This window comes from Ruditapes philippinarum, unplaced genomic scaffold (assembly GCF_026571515.1).
Source record: "Ruditapes philippinarum isolate M1 unplaced genomic scaffold, ASM2657151v2 ctg2119_1_1_1_1, whole genome shotgun sequence".
Classification (NCBI taxonomy): Eukaryota; Metazoa; Mollusca; class Bivalvia; order Venerida; family Veneridae; genus Ruditapes; species Ruditapes philippinarum.
In genome coordinates, this window is record NW_026864748.1 from 116,318 (window position 1) to 130,506 (window position 14,189).

At 31.6% G+C, this 14,189-nt stretch overlaps 1 protein-coding gene and 1 long non-coding RNA gene across 4 annotated transcripts in view; both read left to right on the plus strand.

Annotated features, from left to right (window-relative positions):
- Nucleotides 1-254: 254 nt before the first annotated feature.
- Nucleotides 255-1,940, plus strand: LOC132726700 (uncharacterized). The gene is made up of 3 exons (XR_009625234.1): nt 255-540; nt 1,238-1,321; nt 1,560-1,940. It is a non-coding gene; the product is annotated as an uncharacterized LOC132726700 (long non-coding RNA).
- Nucleotides 1,941-11,594: 9,654 nt separating this feature from the next.
- LOC132726698 (5-phosphohydroxy-L-lysine phospho-lyase-like) overlaps nt 11,595-14,189 on the plus strand; it is a 47,756-nt gene continuing 45,161 nt past the window's right edge. For all 3 annotated transcript variants that reach the window (XM_060712046.1, XM_060712048.1, XM_060712047.1), the window contains exons 1-2: nt 11,595-11,791; nt 13,338-13,456. In XM_060712046.1, the coding sequence (XP_060568029.1) occupies nt 11,727-11,791; nt 13,338-13,456 (184 nt within the window). In that variant the 5' untranslated portion in view covers nt 11,595-11,726. The remainder of the gene's footprint in view (nt 11,792-13,337; nt 13,457-14,189) is intronic.

The following is a 14,189-nucleotide window of genomic DNA, read 5'->3' on the forward strand; positions in this document are numbered from 1 at the left end:
TTTATTGAGCAACATTATTGTATGTTTGAATTTTTGAGATTACTGAAAACAATTGTAGTCTTTAATTGTTCAGTAATTGTTATGCTTTTATTTACAGAAATTAATGCCTTCTCCTACCATAGGTATAATATTAAACTGTTACAAATATAGTCGCCGGTTTCTACCGGCGACTAACAAGTGCCTTTCGAAGACCACGTGCGCGGCGCTGCAACCTAATAAAACATATAGGTGGCGCTGTATATATAGGTTAATTACATGTGTTATTGTTATGAAATCTATTTATAGCCACAGATCTGTTAACGAGTTCCAATCATTTAACGTTACAGTATCATCATTTGTGGTACATTATATGTATCAAAATCACGACTTTGTAATAGTTCTTTAATATTTAATCATAGTGACAGGAAAAGGAAAGAAAACATAATTATAATTCGAATCTACAGCCACATGGATGGAAAATTCAAATTCGTAGGCGTTTCGTATGTCAGGAATCGGGATGCATTGATAAAGTGAATATTACAGATTTTCTTGAACAAAAAGGTCAGTTCAATTTATGTAAATTTATTTCTACTTTGTATTTGAAAAATAATTGCATGCATTCTTAGATTTAATTATCATTATTTGAACAGTTGAAGCAAAATGTCACACAAATTCGCGATAATGTTTGATAATGAATCATTTCAAATTTGGCATGTTTTAACTCTGCTCGTGAAGAGTTTATAATGTGCCTTTCAGTATAACCAAAGAGAATGCTGAGTTTTCATATTCTTGTTAAACTATTATGTTTTTGTCACTTAAAATCTGAGAATTGAGAATGAATTGATACGATTTCGAGCATTTCGGACCAAGACGTTTCGGTCCTAAATAACCCAAGACGTTTCGGTTTCAAACATTTCGGCATTTTCCCAAACGGTCCTATATTTTGATCAGAATAAATCTTACCTTAATGTGTTTTACACCAGATTTTAATATCATTCTAAAAAATGAACGGGAAATAAATGAAAGAGCGAATTGATTGATTATGTAATATAGAATGAGGCTTCATATAATCATTAGTAGGAAAAATGTAATCAAAACAACATAAACTTTTTAATAAAACGTAGTACATAAACATGCATTTATTATCAACAATTTCTAAACACTCTTTAATTTGAAACTATGAAAAATTTAAGACTTGCGTAACTGTTCTATTTCAAAAGTAGAATATACATAAGTTAGAATATAATTTTCTTTTCAGGTAGTTCAAGCGTTTGACATGCTCTCAAAGGTCGGAGGGGCAGAAATACGTGATAATGTGAAAAGAAACATGAATCATGGGAAAGTAAGATTTTGTAAATTCTATTACATAATATAATCCATACAAAACTGGAGTTTTAAAGCGTTTTTTTAAATTTTCAGTATTTATGTTTACTTTTAATTTTTGTTAAAGCTCACTTCTGAAAAGCTAGCAAAGTTGTTCATTAATTTAAGATAACTTTCAAAATTTCATAAGGGCAGAAAACCATGAAAAATTTTTGCTTGTAATTTTTCCAATTTTCATAAATTTCTTTTTTTTTCAGTGAAAATGATATCACAAACGCCATTGGCCATTAACATGTTACATCCTCCGGACAGAGGGGTGGTGAGAGAAGGTCATATATATCTATATATCTAAAGGCATCATACCTCCAAATTCGTGCTAATTCTCGTGGATATTTAAAAGTACATTTGTGTATAACTTTGTGAAGTAACTAAAAGGAAGTAAATTATACGTTAGTGACAATTATCAAAAGGAGGTCAAAATATGAAAAATACCACTAAATGTTTTAGTAATGCTGTAGAAATATAGTTAAAATACTGAATATCTGTCATTAATTGCTTGAAACATTATTATCCGAATCTTTTAACTTTTCTTAAAATTAAAATATTTTCATTATTTTGTTTGATTAGGCAAACTTTGATAGAAATATACATACGTTTTGTTCATTGATATTTGTATATGATTTCTTAGTTTCATTTATGTCATTTTTTTGTAATACTTTTTGTTTTGTTATTAACTTATTTTATGTTTTATTTGGTTTAGTTTATGAAAAGTATTTAGCCTTACAGAATTAACTAAAACTGTATGTATCAGCTTTAAATTGCAACTTTTATCTTAAATAAAAAAACAACATAAAACATATTTTTGCTTTTAGTTTTTTGTTATACATTTTATTGGAGTGAAAGTTACTTAAAAGAATGAGTGACATTACATTTGATCAAATCTGGATTGGCCAGAAAATATTTATAACATTGTAAACAAGGAGGAGTAGGGAAATGATCAGATTAAGGTCAGTCAGAAAATGGTCACGTCTAGGGCAGAAAAAGGTTAAGATTTAGATCGGAAAATGTTCAGATCAAGGTCGGAAATTGATCAGAAACTGGTTAGATTTAGGTTGGAAAATGGTCAGATTGAGGTCGGAAAATGGTCAGAAACTGGTTAGATACCGGTCAGATTTTGGTCGGAAAATGGTTAGATTTTGGTCAGAAATAGTTAGATAATGGTTAGATCCTGACGTCTATCTGACGTCAGATTATTACGTCAAGAAAACTTTTTTTTTTTTTTTTTTTTTCACTTTTTTTCCACGAAGCATGGATACAAGTTTTATTGATATCTCAAGGCCCAACTGGGCATGTGAGAAAACAACAATATAACAAATGTTTACAAAACAAAGTAAAGTGATACATAATTGAAATGGCAATGTTATGAACATAATTATGTACATAAAAAAAGAGAACAAAATAGAATAAAAAAATAGAATAAAAGTATAACATATTTATACTTAACAATTTAGAATCGGAGAATGAGATCAAAATGAAAAAAAAATATATCAATATGTATTATTAAGCACAAAGATTATTTTCTTACAGAATATTGCTAGATTGAATAAAACATTTTTGCTTTCACTATTCATTAAATTTGAAAAATTAATAATGTTAGGTCTATGAAAAAATGAATTGTCTAAATATGTCTTTCTCAGGTGTTGAAAATAGAAACAGTGAAATAAATAATGAAATTCATCACCTAACAAATTATCAGAACATAAACAGCACACTCTTAGACTTCTATCCAAATTAAAAAATCTACCTGTTTCAATTGGCATTTTGTGGTTCATACATCTAAATTTGAAAAACGCTATTGCTAAATCTGATGGTAAAATGTTAAAGTATTTTTCAAAACCAAATTGAATTTTAAAAATTCTATAATTCAGACATTTACTGGATTCATGAATAGAAGATTGCCAATCTTGAATAAACTGATCCTTAATTCTAGCAGAAATAATTTTCTTAAAATGTGGGACAGAACTAACTGTTTGAAAAATCCAATAACTTGACAGACCGAGAGAATCTAAAGAAGTATGCACAAATTTCAACCAAGGAAAATCCACATCAAAATCAGAGTAAAGTTCCTTTGACATGCAATACAGCATAGAACAAATTTTATCTTTTTTATCATTAATCAGTTTTCCCCAATAGTTCAGAACTCTTGACTTAATTTGCAAAGACAAAGGCAATATTCCTAGCTCGCCATAAATCATACATGATGGGGTAGATTGCTTCAGTCCGAAAACTAATTTAATAAATTTCAATTGGAAACGATCAATTATTTGTACATTTTCTACTCCATCCATATAAAATAATAGGAGCCACCATTGCATCAAATTAACGCAATTGTATATCATATGGTGAGGCAAGTTTCCGTGACTTTGTTAACACAGAAAACATAACTTTTCGACCTTGATCAATCAGTTTTTTTTCTGGTGCCTAAATATTTTCCGTTTTATTGAAAATTGAACCCCAAGATAATCTAAACAATCTACGATCTCAAATATGTTACCCTCAGACTCTAGAGGATTAATATTATTCAACCCCCTTTTACTTTTACAGAACACAACAATTTTTGTTTTGGCAGTGTTAACCTTTAAACCCCAAGTATTACAGTAATCAGACATTGCATTTAATGCTTTTTGTAACTCATTAGGACTTTCAGCTAAATAACTGTATTGTCAGCATAGAGCAACATAAACAATTAAAGATAAACTTCAAAATCATCTGTGCTAAAAGTGTTACTAACACTGTTAGACAGGAAATTTAAACTTTCACATCTTTGAGACAGGAACGAGTTCAAGTCATTTAAAAACAAAGACAATAAAACTGGGGATAAATTTTCTCCTTGTCGGACGCCAGCCAGACTTGAGAAAAAGTCAGAAAAATGGTCACTGACTCTAACACAGGACTTAATATTTTCATACATATTGTGTATTATCTTAAAACATTTACCATCTATATTTGAACTTAATAACTTGTTCCATAAAGCAAGTCTATTTACAGAATCAAAGGCTTTTCTATAATCAATAAAAGCACAAAATAGTTTTCTTTTGTTAGCCAAGTACAAATCTATTAAACATTTAAGTGAAAAAATATGATCAACTGTACTGTATTTCTTTCTAAACCCGGCTTGCTCTTCACAAAGAATATTATCAGATTCTAAAAAATTTATTCAACCGACTATTCACAACAGATGTAAATAATTTACCAAAACAGCTCAAAATTGTTATTCCCCTGTAATTGTCAGGATCATTAATATCACCTTTATTCTTGTATAAAGGAAGAATTACCCCTTTACTCCAAATTTCAGGGAAGAAACCTGAATCAAAAATAATATTAAATAGTTTGCAAACAACTGGTAACATTGAACAGGGCAAATTCTTAAGATATTCATTTAAGATATTATCCATTGGTGATGCAGATTTGTTGTTCTTTAAAGCCTTTAAAACTGACTGAATTTCATTAACTGTAAATGGTAAATTTAATTCCTCATTGTAGCTGCTTATCTTATCAATGTCTACCTCGTTAAAATTTTCTTCATTATGAAAGTCTACATTATTTAGATCCTTAAAATGATCATAAAAAAACCTCGCATGAAATTTTATTTATCACAGTTTTTCTTTCACTGGAGTACTTATTAAGAAGATTCCAGTAAGATTTGGGATCACTGTTTTTAAGACCTTTAATTTTGTTTACAATGCAGGTATTAAACTCTTTAAATTTTTTGTTAATTTCCGTCTTATATTGTTTGCTTCTCCTCTGCATATCTTCAAAATTTTCTAAAGATCTGTTTACTCTATACTTATTTTTTGCTAAAAAATAACCATTCCTAGCATTTCTACAACTCTGATCAAACCAAGGCTTGTCTGAACATGCTGGCTTCTTAACCTTACTTTTTTATCTTTTAAAGGATAACTATTCTTGATCAAATTACAGTTTTGAGCTGCAGAAAAAATCACATCTGAAACTTTTTCTGTAAGATGATTTATTTTACGATGATCAAAAACATTCAAATGAGTACAGTCCTCTAGTTCTTTCATAAGATCTGATACTAGATTGTTATCAAATTTACTAATAAAATCTGCTCTGGCCTTTTTGTCCCACAATGCTTCGTGGATTACACTATCAGATTGAAAACCATCATTACCCTTGTTTTCATCATCATCCTCTGCCTGAACCTCACAAGAATAACAAAGTTCTAAAACACAGTGAACATCAGACAATAAAGGATCAAATTCTTTAACATCAAAGAAGGTTATTTTTGGAAATAAACTACCAGATAATAAAACATAGTCAATAACACTATCATATATAGTTGTGGTTTTACCTATGTAAGCATCAGCACCACACCTTCCATTGGCCAGGTATAAGCCTACCAATTTACAAAGTTCCAAAAGCCTACGACCAAAGTTGTCAGGACGATGATTATCACAAGTAAAACGTGATGTTGTAAAGCCAAGTTCATTAAGCTGATTCGTACCAGCAATATTATAGGTAGCATGATCAAAGTTCAAATTTGCAATGTAACTATCTACTTCCTGAAAATCACTCAGTCTGCCAGTTTTTGCATTGAAGTCACCCAACAAGCAAAATGTGCAATCATGATATTTCCCAGAGAAATCAAGTAAAACGTTCTCTAAATCATCAAAAAGACTTAATGTACTATACTTAGAACTCTCCGGTGGTAAATAAATCACCCCAAAAATACAATTGTCATTATTGAATTTGAACCAAATAAAGTTTTCATTACAGTGTTCAAGCATCTGAAAATGTTTCACAAATATATCTTTGATAAACATACCAACACCTCCAGATTTACGTTTACATTTTTCCCTATTAAAACTCTTAAAAGTATACCCATGTACATAGGGCACATCAAATTCATCAAGCTTTGTCTCAGCAAAGCAGCAAATATCATATTGTTTTATAAAATAATCAAATTCTGGTAATAACAACTTAGAAGTTAAACCATTTACATTTATAACGATAAACTAATACTATTTCGTTTTTTGGCACACAGTAAGTATGCTCATTCAAAACATGAATATCAAGTGCATCAACATTTTCATTATTAAGAAAAGAATTAAAAAGCAATGTATCATCATTAGAAACATGAGATGAAATATCCTTTAAATAGGGTAGGTTCATGTTTATAGCAACAGAAGATCCGTTGTTGACATTGTTTACATCCTCAAGGATAGTTTCTGAAGTTTGAAGTTCTGAACACTTTGATTGAGAACATTGAATTGAATGTTGAATAACATTATGATCAATCTTTTGGCTTATAATAGAAGTTAAATCTTCTGAACACTTGGAACAAGAACACTGACTAGAATGTGGAATAATAGTATTGCAATCCACCTCGTTGCTTCCTTCAGAGGAAATTTCAAGTTCTGAACACTTGCACTGAGAACATTCGTTAGAATTTTGAATTTGAGTAACACACTTATCATTCTTGTGTTTAATTAAAGAACTAGTTAAGTTTTCTGAACACTTGCACTGGGAACGTTGATTAGAGCATCGAGTTACATTATAATTAACCTTGTGGTTTGTTTTAGAAGTAGTTAAAAGTTCAGAACACTTGGAATTAAAACATAAACTGGAATGCTTAAGAAAACACGAACAATTTCTAACATTCTCCGGATGACATTAAATCAAATGTTTAAGTCCAAGAAGCTCCAAATCAGCCTCAACATCAATATGAAACAGGTCGTCAGGTGAAGACAATACCACATGCTTCTTGTTGTAAGTACAATGGATAGTGCCATCGCGTGTAAATACATTTGTAACCCCTGGGCTTTTCTTGGCGATACCAAATATCTTGAATCTCAAAGTAGTCAGATCATCCGTGATATAAACTCCTCTATAAGTATCAGATAACTTGAGAAATCTCTTCACTTTAAATACTTGGATCAGCTTAGCCCTCGATATAAAACGAACTATCACTTGCTGTTTTCCATTTCCTTCAAGGGATAACATACACTAATGTCATTGATGCTAAACCTTTGTTGACCAGCATGATTACCTGACAAATTTTCTGACTGAGAGTGAGACATGTTACCTTCCTCATGACCTTGCTCAACTTGTTTCCGACTGAGATCAAGAATATGATTAAGAAGAACAACAACCTGACCTGACAAGTCAGAATCTAGGTTGTATTTCCAACCATGAATTCGTAGATTTTCCCTTCTTGTATATTGCTCAAGCCTGTCAAGCTCATAGTGATTAGTACGTACAGCACATCGAACCTTTTCAACTTCAACTTTGGAGGAAAAGTTTTTTAAGGTATTAGCACCCTAATGCATTACCTCCGCTTTGAAGAGTATTCTAATAGGCTAGAACTACTGTTAACTACATTGAAAATGAGGGTCATGGGTTCAATCCCCAGAAGGGTCAACTTTTTTTTTCTTTCTTTTTTTCTTTTAACATTATTTATGTATCTCTCATGTCCCATTTGGAAAGAAAAAAGTGTTTAATTTTGATTTTTTAATTTATATAGGTATTTATTGGCTAAATTATGCTAAATATAGTAATAAATATGGTACCTGATATTTTCAAAGTGTAATATAATCAAAACTAGACGGTAAAAGTATTTCATATTTTACAAGATAAACCAATATACTTCTTTAAAAATTTAGGGAAACTTTGAAAACAGGCACTCATTTGGGTAAATTTTAAGAATTTTTTAAATTAGGCTCCCTAAGTAGAAAAATGGTCAGACACGTGGTAAAAATGTGTGGGGTAGGGTAACATTTTTATACAGATTTCATCAATTTTAAGTAGAAACCATAATTTTGCTTATTTGGATTGTTAGCTGAATGGTACTATTTGTTTCTTACCAAAAATTAATGGGAAAACATTTTTCATTAGAATGTTATTGCAAATTATTTAAAGGTTCCTACTTTCTAAAAAAGGGCCCTCATAACATCTTAGCTTGAGTTCAGAAAAGTGGCCATAACTTGATTTCCGTACGGTAAACTTTGTTTAAATTTTGCATACAGGTGTACTTTAAGGTATACATCTGACTTATGATGTCAATTTTTTAGTTCCTGATAGTGCCCATTAGGGTCCTAATACCTTAAAGTATCCATTAACATATCAAATTTTTCATCCAATTTCGATTCAATTAGGTCAGAGATTGACTGTAAGTCAAAGGAATCATTCTTGTTCTGTACCTTCTTCTTACTCATGTTGGATACTTGTGTCATAAATCTTTGGTACGAAAGTACTTGGTGCGAACGTGGAATTCAAAACTGCTTAAATCAGTATAAAAAGTCTCAACACGATTAAAAGTCTGAAATAATCTCACTGACTTTGAAAATAGATTATAATCGTTGATAAATCACACACAGCTTTATATTATCGAACTCATCGCCATGATAACATTAATATACAACTTTGTTTTGAAATGTCCGCCATATGCAAGACGTGACCTTGACAATCTCGCTTCAAATCCGACCGTTTTTCCGACCGTCATCCGACGTCAGAACCTGACTTAAATCTGACGTCAGTATGACGTCTTGTGTTTGCTGGGCATTCATGCTAGCAAGCGCATGCGTATATGCGAAGTTGAACGCGTAGGTATAAACTACGATTTTATCAATGAACTGTTATTTTTGTTTTCTTTAAAGGTATGTAGAGTCTATTATTTCATGAAAATGAACGATTTGGAACTTTCAAAACATTTAAACAACTTTGCAAACACTATTTTAATGACGTGTAGTCGGAATGTAACGCTACTGCAAAATGAAGAACTAGTTTCTATAGCGGTTTTTATCCGGGAGTGGATGTTGTTCGGTAACGACTTAACCTGTAACGATTTCTGAGATATAGCTTATAACTCTGTATACATTGCAAGCAATGTATACAAAAATTGCATGGTTTGTTGGCTTTAACCGAAACGCATATACGAAAATAACATGCAGATTACCAAAAAATCCAACAACCATTAGACAAGACAGAATAACTACAGCTGGAATAAACCTTTCCGAGTTTATTTCATCAGCCATTTTATGTACAATTTTCCAACAGTTAACGGTGAAAGAACTTAGTTGAAATGTAATAGATAGCAATTATACCATAAGGATAGTTATAATACAGTGGAAAACAGATGCAATACAGGAACACAATATTGGAAATGGATCGTTGATTAGTTTAAGAAAATGTCAAATGTTTATTAAAATCAACAATTATAGATGAATTCATCATCGCATAAACAGGAAAAATACTTCAAACCTGCACGTAATTACTATATAAATTTAGTACAGTTACAACGAGATTGACATAGACATACTAAAAAAACAGTGCAATAGAATTTATATTGAAGAATCCTTTTTCATATCTTATACATTTATAAAAAAAACACAATGGCCGCTGTGGTGGAAATCCAGAGACGATGGTTCTTGTCCTGGCTGCAATGTGCCGAGTATTCGTGTGAAAAAAAAAAACAACAAAAAAACAAAACAAAAAAAACAACAAAAAAAACAAGCGAACATACACAAAAAAAAAAAAAAAAACATTTCAGGTTCATGTCATTTGTGCAAAGAATGCCTAGATGGGTATATGAGTTAGTTTCACCTATAATTTTATTTTCCATTGTCTTTTGTTGCTGCATTTATCATTGAAAACGAGAACTTTGCATTTCGTTGCGTTATAAAAGTAATGTTCCTTTTTGGCATAATTGAAGCATGTATCTATAAGTTCATCGAGCCCTTTTTTGACATTTGGAATGATGACCATATCATCAGCTGAGGTTGGACATGCACATACTATGTTGTGAATTTTATAGCTACTTTTACACATGTCAATCCTGTTCAGTAGCTCATTTTTGAAGAGGATGTAGAATTGAGGACTACAACATTGTCCTTGACGTGTACCTTGCAGCACGGGGAACCAGTCGGAGACAAATCCATTTTATTTTACACAACTGTAACAGTTTTCGAAGAACGATTTAAATATTTGAAACAAAGATATATCAATACCACTTTGATACAGTTTTAGTAACAATGATGAAATCCAAGTGTGATCAAATGCTTGTTTCGCATCTAAAAAACATGTATACATTGGAGAATTATTTTCTATGGAGTATAGTTCACATTCGCGAAGCATAAATGCTGTCATCAAACAGCTAACGTTTTTTTGAAAACCACCTTGTGATGGATAAAATGAATGCCACCATCCATTTCTGCAATTTGTAGAACGACCTTTTCAAATAATTTTAACAAGGCGGAACAAAGGGAGATAGCTCTGTAACTAGCTGGATCATTTCTCTTTTTATTACCTCCCTTAAATAAAACTGTTATTATGCCTTTTTCATATCTGTAGGTGTGTGTTAGAATTCAAACATATGATTGAAGAGTTTGGTGATACATTTTATCAATGATTGATTTGTATAGTAACATGCTAATATACCGTCTACTACAATCGACGGCCTTTGTAGACATAAAACTATACCACGAGACCGTCGATATCTATAAACTAGAAATCGACGGTCTCTCTACCCATTGACGGTTTTCGACGGTCTTTAGAATATATACAAATGTGCATTAACTCACAAATTTATGTATGTATTTTTTTAAGCTAAAACATCGAAATTATACTACTGCTACTATGCTACTAAGTACTACTACTACTTATAATATAAATAAAAAATATTAGACATTGATATTAATTAATAAATTTAATAGCATTTTTATATTCCAATATATTTTATTGTCTTAAAAAAATGGCATGTTATATTAATGTTAATGGCATGTTAATGTTTTATCTTTTTAATTTCTAAATCGTATTTGTTATTTTACAAATTATAAAAAATACTGAAATCAATAAATTATCGTCTTAAATACTCGGCTTATTGACCGGCTAAATTAATTAATAACGATATAATATCCATTAAATTCATGTATAATCACGAGACCGTCGGTTTGTATAGTTTTATATATTTTTTTTTTATTTTCCCCTTTTTTATCTATTCATTTCTTTCCCCATTAATATCCTTAAATATTGAAATTAAAAAAGTATCGTCGTAAAAGAAAAATGTTAATTGACCTATTATTAATTATTTCTAAATTATTCTTATCAATTCATCGCGAGACCGTCGATTTGTGTTATAACCTACTAATCGACGGTCTCCTACAATCGACGGTCTTTACGGTCTTTGGAGACCGTCAAAGACCGTCGATTTTGTGGAGGCCGTCGTTTAGTATCCCCCCCCCCCCGATTTAGTGGTGTCTGTCCGGAACATCGGGCGATCCGAAGGATGACGGAAAAGACCGAAAGGTTGCGACTGCTCGGATATATTGACAGGATTACGAGAATGGAATTATTTTATTTTATGCCTTCGTTTTGACCATTTTATTGTGATTTAGAAGAATTTCAAAATGCCAGAAAAACCGGACAATTTAACATTTAAGCAGACGCTTAAAATGCGTCGGAATTATGTAGGGTAAGTTTGTTTACGTGCACAGGTGGAAGACTTACGTAAAAAATACATGACATATTTATTTACCTGACATTGAACTGTTGAACTAGAGTTACATGTAATGATGTATACGGGGAGATACATGGCTGTCAATGATAACCAAACAAGAAGACATATTATTCACATAATAAAGTCACAAGCATTCGTGTCAAATGTCGAGAAATTAACGCCAATAGATAGTTAGATATTAATTAATTAGTTATTAATTGGGTAAAATTTATATCTTCGTAATGCGAATTTTTGATACTGAGATAGACTAACAGGCTCAACAGATTTTTGGCAATGATTGCAAGTGAATTTATTTAAATTATGGTCTCAGAAACTATTGAAAAAATTTATTTATGTGAACTTGAAGGATAATTAATTTCCAGATTGTATGATGTTAGTCATAATTAACTTCCTCTCCATTTAAATATAGTTTTTATACTGTGGCTATGTGCCAAAACAAAGTTTTTATCCAGCACCCCTTAACTATATTGTCATACTAATATTACTGTGTATTTAACTCGATGTAACATATTTCCCGGCACCGTCAAAATTTTGCACTCGCCATTCTTGATAGCCTAAGTGCACTGTTTGAAGTGCAAAATATTTATTGTCCAATCGTTGCTAAAAGTATGACATCATCTATATGTAATAGAAAGAGCGTCGAAACAAGAGCTATCTGATTTGTACGAGGGGGCGTAGCCCGCTGCCCCCGAATATCAATCAGATTGCCGAGTGTTTTGATGTTCTTTCTATTTTGTATCATAGTCAAACATAAATTATACACGTTCTCTGTTGTCACAATGAGTCCCTAGAAAAAAGTAACCAATGAACGAGCATCTGAATATGATATTTCAGTCACTTTCTCTGCCGTCGCAATAAGTAAACCCCAGCAAAAATGAGCCAATCAATGGGCATGCTCTGGAGTGCGGGTAACTAATACCTGCACTCCAGTTAACGCACTGTGCATGTATTTGTATACGATTTAACTCTGAAACATCGTCAACAGAAAGGTCCCCAGACTATGATACAACTTCATTTAGATTCAATAAAATAATCAAACATGAAAAATCACCCCAAAAGTGCGGTGTCATGTTTTGTGCCACTGAAACTACATTATTTAAATCATATTTACAATAAATAAGCATTCATTCCAGGGTTCATGGGGCTCATAATATGTTGTTGCCATCATTTGGAGGGAAAAAAAATTAATGACAGAAAGAGCCAGAAAGTGGGTATTACAGAAATACTTTAAAAACTACAATTTTAAATAAACATATCAACAAACATCAATTTAATAAAAATAATTGGTGTTGTAATGTCTGCTATATTATAGTTACTGGGCAGTATGGGTAGAGAGATTCAACAACACAGTTCTTGGTTTCTAAATCTATTTACTAGTGATACTACAGAGAGGTGATGCCAGGTGATATAACTTTAAGGTGGGGCTTATCAGCTAGTGGCTAATACTACCTGACCAATAGCAAGTCAATATATTGCAGGTGTTTTTTGTTTTCTCTTCCAGGAGATCTTGTAAGCTGCATTATGAAGTCTCCCCCCTGAAGATAGTAAGGGCCTCCCGACAGTACATGTATGATGACTCTGGTAATGAATATCTAGACTGTATCAACAATACATCTCATGGTAAGTTTTGTTAAGTGTTGTCTTGCCTATAGATGTCAGTGTTCAGGGTTCATTAAGCCTTGTCAGACCAGTCTATATTGTTTGACATACAATATAATTAGTGTTGGCTTTTCAGTAATAGTGTTACAATATATAACAATGCCTAGTAAAATAGCAATGAATATTCACGGTTCCAAATTCAAAGGAGGGCATTTTGTCCAGGGTGTCAATTTGACCCTTGAAATGACTCTTTGACCCTTCAACTTTCCAAAGGCCTAATTTGACCCTCAGGATTTTAAGTGAAGGGTCAATTTTTGTTAAAATCATGGGGATTTGAATCATTTGACCTTGTAGTCGGTAAAACATAGTATAAATGACTCTCGATTCAGGATTTCATGGCTAGTGAACACCCTGTTGTCACTGTGAAAGAACCATGTTTTATATTTCAAATTATTGTTACCTTGTAAGTTGACAAGCATTATCACTGATGTGTACATCATAATAATTTTATCTTATCAAAACTACTTTTTAGAATGAGTGATGGAAAAGAGTAATCACCAGTTTAGATAAAATTCTATGAATTTACTTAATATCATTCATGTTGGAAATGTTATTTTTATTTGTGTGAGGCATACCTGAAATTTGGGAAAAATCACACCAATCCAGTGATGTTTAAGTAAATCTTGGAGAATTAAAAAAAGCTCTGTTTTAAAAATTAAATACTGTATTAAAATGAGCCGCGTCATGACAAAAC